At 28.3% G+C, this 10,357-nt stretch overlaps 1 protein-coding gene across 1 annotated transcript in view; it reads left to right on the top strand.

Moving 5' to 3' along the window:
• The first annotated feature begins 368 nt into the window (after positions 1-368).
• Positions 369-10,357, top strand: part of LOC129957346 (nose resistant to fluoxetine protein 6-like) — a 38,069-nt gene continuing 28,080 nt past the window's right edge. The window contains exons 1-4 of the mRNA XM_056069631.1: positions 369-472; positions 4,516-4,958; positions 7,477-7,691; positions 9,748-9,862. Of these exons, the coding sequence (XP_055925606.1) occupies positions 4,610-4,958; positions 7,477-7,691; positions 9,748-9,862 (679 nt within the window). The 5' untranslated portion in view covers positions 369-472; positions 4,516-4,609. The remainder of the gene's footprint in view (positions 473-4,515; positions 4,959-7,476; positions 7,692-9,747; positions 9,863-10,357) is intronic.

Raw genomic sequence — 10,357 nt, 5'->3', positions numbered from 1 at the left:
ACGTAAATTCATGTCACCCCTGGCAGAACACGCCTGATTGCCAATTCTTATTGCAAAATTCTATTCGTTCGGTCAGGGTTAAAACCCTCTCCTTCATCAAAGTACTCTTTTTTTGTCAAATGCTCAAAGATCACCAGAAAAAAATGGCAATGTGTCTATAAACAATTGCACAAATGTTGCAAACATCTTTAAACTTGCGTGCATCTAGAAAAGCCTATAGATTTTGACGTCAGTTGTTATGGACCAATAGCGTTGCAGAAAGTGAATTCGCGTTTATCGTCTGCTTTGGAAAAAGTGCAAATGAATTTAGTGTTCTGAAATCTTCCGTTCAGTCAATTTGTTTTTAAAAGGTTATGTATGATAAATATTTTTAGAAATTTTAAAATATTAATTGTCTAAGATTGTTTGATTTTATAAAAAGATTTTTGAATTAGAAGCTATGGAAAGTATATTAATTAATATTTTTAAACCGGTGAGACCTTTTTTTTTTCTTTCTAAGCGTTATTTTAAGAAAATAATTTTTAATTTATATAACTTTTTTATGCTTTATGTTGCATTGTATTAATTCTTTTAATAAATAACATTATTTATCATATTATTTATAACATAAATAATAAAAGTCTCTGAAATAATATTTTTTTGAAGAAATCATAACATATATTGTTGTTTCTACTTGTAAATTATCAATTTAAAAAGATAATTTCAGTTTTTTAAAAATCTTTATTTTACCAAATGGGAAAAAGTATTTCGAAGAGAACTTTTGAATATTTTCGAAACTTAAATACTTTTTATTCCAAAATTATATGTTTGGCAAAAGGCATTTTATTTTTGCAGTTTTATAAATGCACTCTGATTTTCATTATTAATAAAAGATACACAGAGAAAAAAATCAGTCGCACTATTTCTTTGCAAATAATTAAACATTTACAGCAAAAATTTTTAAAAGTTAAAAAAAAATCATTGGCTAAAAATTATGAATGATTGTTTGTTTGCCAGTGTATTTTAATTAACATAAACACGATGTTTAGATTTAAAAAAATAGTAATGAATTATCGCCATTTCATCTCCCAGATAGATTTCCTGATTTTTTGTAGTTAATTTAAGATTGAACAGATATTCTTTTAAAATGGCGAACTGTTTAATTACTAACTATTTATACAGAGGTGTGAGTTGATGATTTCTTTTCCGTTGTTTATATTCAGATAATTGTGTTATTTACATACGACAGTGGTGTTTAGATTATTATTTTAAACCTAAAGGGATATTTTCGTCTGCAAATCAAGCGAAAACCAATTGCAAAATAAATCTCTAACGATTTTATAAGTCAAATAGCGTTGAAAGTTGCAAGATAAATTCAAAATTTTTTTTCAAAATAAATAAATAAAAACATTTTCAGCAAAATAAAAATAAAAAAAAAATTAAAAATTAAATAAAAAAATTGTTTGCTAATTATTAGGGAAACCAAACAAAGAATAAAATTATTACTCACCATTTTCATAACCTGTGTGGACTTTCTTCTTTCATATATTTAAAATAACCAGGAAAAGCTAAAAAAAACCCAGCCATCCAATTTCAACCACTGGTCTCATTTCGCCAATTTTTATTAATCTGTTGATTCTAAATAAATTTTTAACCTTTTCACTATTATTCCGGCCCAAACCGGTTGCATAAATTCGAAACTGGTGGACCGGTTCCTATTTTGAGAGGAGTGCAAGATGTAAAGCAATGAGAATATTGGTGATAACTCTCTTTATATCCTGTACCACTGGTTCGACACAGAAATTAGACCTTCAGTAAAAAACCCTGCATTCCCCGTTGAGCCGAGTCAATAGTTAAAGGGTTAATGGTTGACCGCTCTCCACCTCTTCAATTTTTGAGAAATTAAAAAAAAATATTATATTAACAGTTACTTCAAAGTACATTCTCTTCTTTGACAGAGTTTCACAACCACAGAACCGATTTTGCGAATTTATATTTCAGACTAAAACTCATGACATCTAGATAACCCCCCAAAGGTCAGTTCTCTTTCCGAAAGCTACTGAATTTCGAGAAGTGCACAAAAATGAAACTTTTGCAGAATCTACTCTCCAACAATTAAAGCAATTTTAATAATTCGTCAATTGATTTCACTAATTTATAAATATATTTTAAGAACCAGAATAGTCAATATGTTTATTGTGCAAGTATAATTTAAAATAGCGTTTTCTTTTTTATATCATAGGAAATAGTATTCATCAAAGTAGGTTGATATGATTAAATTAATATTTGTGTCATTAAAACAGTTGGTGAATATATGATCGTAGAAGGTAGATAGCTTTTTATTTATTTTGGAATGTATATTAATTAAATTATTAGTATAATTTTTTAATTTACTTCTTACAAACTGATATTTTTTAAGCGAAAAAGTGAAATTTGCATATGATTTTTCATATGTGATGTTTTTTTATATTTTCGGAAAATTCCTGGTTCATGTAATTATTCCTTTCAAATTTATATTTCTTAAATGAAAAATCGAAAATTGCATAAAATTTTTCGTATGTGATGTTTTTGGTATATTTTTGGAAAATTCCTGTAATTATTCTTTTCGAACTTATAATTCTTAAACGAAAAAGTGAAATTTGCATAAAATTTTTTATATGTGAAGTTTTTGGTATATTTTCAGAAATTCCTGATATTTTAGTATTTTTCATTCTATGGATATCATGTATCATACTTGTGTGCTAAAATGGGATCTAGTGATGCAGCGATTTTGTCTTTTAGTTCAATTTTACTGTTGGAGAAATCTTATCCAACAGTTTAGATCTTTGATCTAACTGCAATGCAAGATAACAGCAAGTATCTATGAAGGGCCTAAGTTTGCTTACAATATAAACTACTAAAGTAGTGAATTTTTCATATGATTGAAATAACCAGGTAAATTATTCAAAAATATCAAAAAAACATGAGTTCATAAAAAATGCATTAAAAAAGATAAATAATCTCTCATGATATAAAGTTTCCTTCATAATCGTAATTGGTCCTGAAAAAAATTATAACATATATAAACGTAAGAAATTTTCTTAACAAATATTTTTGCAATTAAATAATGATAAATTTTTGTCAACAAGACACTGCCGAAAATGAAATAGAAGCCTATGATGACCAGTTTTTTGCCAACTACTGTTCGTTTCAGTATCCCGAGATTACCACTTTTCGACGATTATACTTCCCTAAGGGGTGGGACACGGAAAAATAAGCGCATTTCTAAAATTTTTCGTCATTCTTTGAAATTGATTCCCGCTCTATTAGATACTTTTTCGTTCAACTTTTCTTCCATGTGTATGTAGGTATCTTGTATCATTTCTGGTCGGTCTATTTTATTTTAACTCAAAATTTGGCATTAGTTGCTTATGTGGCTAGTTCAAGAAACAAAAAAAGCTTTCGGGAGTGGCACAAAGAATATTTTATATCCTTAAGTATGACCGAGACTATCTACTGTCTAATTTCAAAATGTTATAAAAAAATTCTATTACAAAAAAAAGTGTTTTACAATAAGTTTTTTTTTTAATTTCGCAAAAAAAAAAAGTGAATTAGCAACATTTAAGAACAGAATTCTTCCATTTATTCATCGAAATTTAATATTTAGATCTTTTAAAGCAAACAAAAATTGTTCTAAGGTATTTTATTGTGAATTAGAATCTTTTTTCCACAATATTACGAGTTATCCGCTATTTTTTCGCTTTCTAAGTCTACGAGTAATTTGAGTATACTTTATTGTTAAATGTAAACATATCTTTTAATTTTTTTCTCTCATCCCTACTTAGACTAAATAAAGGTATACTGATGCATGCACAAAAGCACGGGGTTTTTTCGAATCCGTGAATGAACAGGATATCAATAGAACTCATTAATTCAATAATGTAAATCAAAATTAACGAAATATATTTTATCACAACAAAAGAACATGCAGTTTTTAATTAAGCAATAAACATAAAACATTATGAATGATTAAAATGTCTGCAAGTTGATAAAATTGTTCTTTTTCTGCCATCATTTTGTTTTGCGATCTCTCTTACTTTAGTACAAGGAAAGGGGAACAGTCTGTCATTAATGATATATCTTTAAATAAAGAACTTTGATGTGAAATAAAATTTACGAAATAGACGCACCGGTTATGGCTGACAAACTCAAAGTTTTTTTTTGTGCAAGAAAATGTGAAGTTAAGTAGTGTTATTGGAATTTTTCTAGAAAACGGAGGAAAGCAATTATTGATAATATACTCATACTTTTTTGCCATTTTTCCTTTTAGAAAATGCTCAGTGAAGTGGTATTTTTGAAATTTCTCATGAAAACCTAGATCGGTGGAAAGGAGATACCATTAAGTCATAATTAGAAGTCAAAAATTAGTGAAATTGGAGTAGTATTTGGAATTGGGGGTTTGGTGTTCATTATTATTTTAAATTTATATATGAACTGAAATATATTTGATTTCATTATGAACAGTAAAATATTATTTTTCCTTCTTGTGTTTTTCAGAGGCTTGTATGCAACTGATCGCCATGAAAATACATGACTAAGATTTGTTGACATCTCTTAATATTACGAAGAATTTCTATTTAAAAAATATTGAATGAAAACTTTGTATAATTCGAAAAACGCCATGGGTATTTTAAAAGTTTTTTTCCCAGTCACATTTGTTCTCATATCCGTTGTGATATCTTCCAAATCTGAAGTGACAAAAATATCTACACACAAAGCCACAACAGAAGCAATACCGTCAGAAAAAGAGGAGGACTTGATTGTGAAGAAATGGAAAGATGCTGATAGAGCAGCCAGAAAATTCTCCTCTATGTTTGTTAAGAACATTTTTCCATTTGCTGTCAACTCTTTGGGAAGTATTAATTTATCGACTTCGTGTGCGAGAAGTCTCATGAAATTTTTGACTGGAGTTAAGCAGTTAAAGCATTGGGCATTTAGAAGTAAGTATTTTTTGACATTGTTTATTACTAGTTGATTTACTTGCCGTTAACTATTTTTATGTTTTTTCTTCTTTCTCGTACCTGTAACACAGAAAAAATATTGTAATAGTAAAAAAAATTCGAACTCGAGATTTTGACGAATGTCCAGTTTTAGACCTCACTGAGTTCGAAAAACGCGTTTTTAGAAAATGTCCGTCTGTCTGTGATAAGGATAATTAAAAAACGCTTTGAACTAGACGGAGGAAATTTGGTATACGGTCTTTTTACCATATTCGTACATTCCTATTAAATTTTGAGGACAATCCGGTGAGTGTAAGTCTGTCTGTCTGGCTGTTCGAATATAATTTAACACAATAACTACAAAACGATGTGAGCTAGATAGATAAGATTCGGTACACAGTTTTAACATCTATACTGCAAACATTAAACAAATTTTGTGCTAAATCCAACAAGGGGTTGACCGTCTGATGATCAGTACTTTCAGAAACATGTAAACGCAACAACTTGAAAATGCAAGGCGGTATCTGGAATAATTCCTTCATTAGAGAGTATGCAAGAAAGTTTTAGGAAGACTATCCCTGCTGGTTTAAATATATATAATACTTTTTATCAAATATTATAACAACAAAATCTATTATTATTAGCGCTTTATTTTTTTAAAATTAAAATAATATCATTTGCACCAACCGATTTTTGCTGTTTCTCGAAAAATTAGAAACAATTAAATTATATATACCAAACGATTTTCAAAAACCTTCAAAACAATTTTTCCCCTTGGATTATTAGAGATTAATAAATAAAGTGGCAAAAGTTAATTAAACATTGGAGATAACAAGTGGGATGCAATAAATAAATAAAATGAATAAAAAAAAACAATTTTATTCAACACTAATGGCATTACAAATAGAATAATTTTTTACATTGACACGTAGTTTTTAATTTATGAGAAGTTCCACTTCTTCTCTTCGAAATATTTTGAATGGCATTTTGAAAATTTGTTTTCGCAGTATTTGGAAAAACTTTGGATTTTAATAGATTTATAAAGTTTTTATAAATTCTCATTTTTATTTGTATTCATAATACTTTCATGATTTTGGTCTTTGGAGGCGACACCTTCCTAGACACCATCCATGATCGAAATCTTTTCGAAAATTGCCAAAAAAGTTTTGTAATAAAAAAGAGAGAGAGAGAGAGAGAGGAAAAAGAGAGAAGGAGAGAGGAAGAGAGAGAAAGAGAGCGAGAGGAAAAGAGAGAAGGAGAGAGAGAGAGAGAGAGAGAATAATATAATTTTTCTGCGCTAATGATAGGTTTATCAGGCTGCCATCTGTTGATAAGATTTGGAATTCTTTTAAAATAACTTTTACTCATAATTTTGAAACCTAATAAGTTCTTGAAATATTAAAAAAAAATGTACGAGGCATCTGCACAAAAATATCATCAAAATTTGTACAATTATAATAAATTATTGACTGATTTTTTTAATAACATAAAATAAAAATGTATCATTCACTATGCAAAAAAAAAAAAAAAAATAAAAAAAATACATGAAATAGAAATAAAAAGAAATGTTGGCGATTTTCATTATATGCCATATTTAATTCTTTTCGCAATCTATTCTTGACTTACAACAACCTAAATGTATCTTCTTCTAAGGAAATAAAATAGAAATAAATAAAAATTAGTTGATATAATCTGAATTTAAAAATAGGACAGAAATAAATAAATTAGTAAATTTTCAACAGATCACTGCTGATAAAATACACCATAAGGTTCGCAAATTATGGATACGAATCAACTTTAGGTGTGTCGCAACAAGATCTTGAATGTATATATATTTTCACAATTAGCAAATATGTAATGTGAGCTTAAAATCTTCACTAAGCTATATGGTAGCAAAATATCGCAATATTCAAATAAGCGATTCGTGTCGTCGGACAAGAAACGATAAAAACAAACAAACAAACAAAAAAAAAACAGGTTTCTTTTTAATGGGCGAATGATGTATATAAAGAATCAAGTTTTTTTGCACATGATACATGTCTTGAGTAGCCTGTTTCTCCAATCTGATATTTCACTTACACATTTTCATGAATACTGTAAACCCTAATCAGAACATCCTTTTCACTTTGTTTTCAATTCAGGTTTAATTAAACACATAAATTTCGAAACGTTTTTTTTAATCATTCGTGTAAACATTTATTTTTATTTAATAATTAGTAGTTTTTTTCCTTCACAAAAGTTCCTTTTTAGCTCGTTCAGAAAGAATGTATGTTGTTCTTCCTGAAAAGAATTAATTGGAATGAATTGGTTCATTATAAATTCTGTTTTTAAAATTTACTTTCTTAATAATACTTAAACATTTGGTAAAGACAAGAATACACTATTTCATCTACAGCAGGAGTTTCAAGCAAATTTTGTATTTATAAGGAAAGACAGAATTCATTTTTATCAAATTTGAAATTGATTCGAAATTCATAAAATATTTAAGAATTTTTTTTAATTTCTTCTTTTTTTTCAGTGCTAGATTCCTCTGGCAAAATTCCTAACGGATTATTTAAAGGGAACATGAATTCTCTGGGGGATTACGACGAATGCATCGAAACTGTTGTTTCTGGACATTTTCAAGGGCAGTATTGCCTCCTTGATATAACCCCGCCATTACCGAAACGTCGACCGTTTGTATCATCCGATTCGATGATCAAAGAATTTGTTAATTTAACGGATCCAGAATCGGTAAGTAGTTTCTTTTTTTGTTGTTGTTATAAATTTTTTCATCATTTCTATACAAAAAAAGGGGATGGGGTGTTCTGCATGAAGTAGTGGATTATTAAATCAGAAATGACAGCCGATAGAGAAATTAGTAGGGAGGAAACAGGCGCGAAGCGCCTATAGCCTCCATTCCAGTGCGATGTGCTAGGCAGATACATAACAACATAATCTAACATAATTCTATTGTGCGTTGTTAGTATGGAAAATAAAAGAAATTAGTGGGGTGTATTATATTTCGTAAACAATTATATAATTTTTTTAATTAGCAAGTTGGTAAAAAAGAAGAGAGTTAGGTTCGGTGATGGTTCTAAATTGCATTGCAGAGAGAAAAAAAAAAAAAAAAAAATTGGGTTTGTTTAGGTAGTAAGCAGATCAGTGAGGGGGAAACCCCTTCTTGAGCAGGCCGGCAGTTCTCAAAAATACTACTACACTCAATACATCCCAAATTTTATTATAGATAGAGCTTGAAGTACAGTTTACGAGAAAGTTTAAAGGAAATTACTTTCATTGTTTTACCATGATATATGTAACATATTTTGGTTAAAGTAGAATGCAGGCTCGAAGCAGTGAAGAGACTTTGTAGTTTTAATTTCGTTTTATTCTATTCCGAGTGGCAGGCATGAATTTTTACAAGACGCAGCGCCACACAAAAGTAGAAGTATGAAAGAAGCGAAATAGGGCCGAATCAAATGATCACTCGCCTTATATAACATAGGATTTCCGGCCACGCGCCAATGTGGTGACCTTTGGCACCTTTTCAAGGGTACAGAAGATATCACTTTCATTTGATACGTAGTACTGATGGCGCATTATTTTTACAAAGGGATTAATTAAACCGAAAGTGGAATTGGATCACGAAATAAGAGAATATTTCAGAATGAAGTTACAATGGGCTAAATTAAGATATAATCTTGGAAACTAATTTGGATTAAATTAAGAGTTTAAAATATCATTACATATATATATTAAAAAATACATTTTTGTAAAGTTACTAATATAAAAAATATTAATTAAAATAAATAATTCGCTTTTCTTTTAAATTAGGAACATTCTGAAATGTGAAACTAAATTTATTAGTTAGTGAAAGAGGAGTCTCATAACGTGAAACTCTTGGAGCAGAAAAATGCTTGACTCTTCTACTACATAATGGAATATCTTTTATAACTCTAGACGATTGAAAATGAATAAATTGTAACTGCTTCAGCAATTTTTGAATAAATTTAATAGAATTTAATTAAGTATATTGAACACGTGCAAATCATATAAACAAATATTAGAACATTAAATATCTAAAACCATATTAATATGGAAAATTAATAAGTAATTCAGGTGAATAGCTTTATAAAATTAATATATTATAATATGTTTTTTTTTGTCTTTTTATATTCAAAGCGTTTTTAATAAATTATGACGAAGGATTTTTTTTTAATATTTTGATATTTAAAGGTAAGATGCATTTATATAATGGAAGAATCTTTCTAAATACCCTGCAGAGCATTTCGTTCGACCCATAGGTACAAGTTTCACATGTAGATAAAATTCTTGGTTAATAAGTGCAGACTTAAGAAAGGGTTTTCAGAAATTTTAATCCAATTTTAATTAAAAAGCAATAGAAATGTTAACGTTTGTACTTAATAACTATAAACCCTTTTTGCACAGAAAATATTTTCTTTAAATCTTTAAAATTTTAAAGATTTTTATTTTAAAAAGAAGATTATTTTTGTGGTGCCAATTATGCAAAAAAAAAAAAAAATCTGTCATTTCAACCAATTTTTTAAAACATTTTAATTGTATTAAAAATATTTTTCATTGTATCATTTTTTGAAGCATTTTGAGACAGCATTAAATATATGTTTTGTGTGCATACTATCAGTGCTGTAAGTAAAGATAATTTTTTAAAAACAACATAACGAGAGATTAAATAAAATATAAAGCATCACGCTTCTTTGTTTCGAATTATGAGTTCCAATCTTGTTTACATTCTTTAATCGATTTAAAACTTAATTTCACTTTATTTCAGACAACGGCAGAGTTTTTGAGATATGCAAATTATTATTATCATCTGAAATTCCGATCCTCAGTATGCGTGCCTTCGACTTGCAGCGCCGACGAGGTTCAACAAATTGCTGCGAAAGGTTAATTTTTTAACATATTTTTATTAATTTGCTTTGTTTTATATTCATGAACATAGAATCTTGTAATCAATATGTTTCACTCAGTTCTTAATGTTCTATTTTTTTTGTTGAAAAATTGTAAGTTCTGAATAGCTATGCAATATTTCACAATTTTTGGAACTTAATTAACCGTTAACCGATTATTTTTAGTTAAAGTTTGATTCCTTTTAAGTGACGCCATCTGGTAATGAGTTTTAAAAAATATTATGCCGATTTATTAAATAATGGATAATGTACAAAAGGTGCTTGGAATATACAAATATTCTTAGTGAGTGTTAATTTGTAAAGTTTAGCTTCAAACTCTAGTGAAAACGTACAGACAGTGCAGAATTTGGATTTAGTAGGGAATCTTTCACCATAACATATGACGGAATATAAAAATCAGTTTTCAGTATCTTCTGTATTAATATTTGATATTTCTCAATGTATATTATCCATTTAAAATACGACTGTACT

This window comes from Argiope bruennichi, chromosome 11 (genome assembly GCF_947563725.1).
Source record: "Argiope bruennichi chromosome 11, qqArgBrue1.1, whole genome shotgun sequence".
Taxonomy (NCBI): domain Eukaryota; kingdom Metazoa; phylum Arthropoda; class Arachnida; order Araneae; family Araneidae; genus Argiope; species Argiope bruennichi.
Note: the sequence above shows the minus strand (reverse complement) of the source record. Positions and strands in the feature narration are given on the sequence as shown.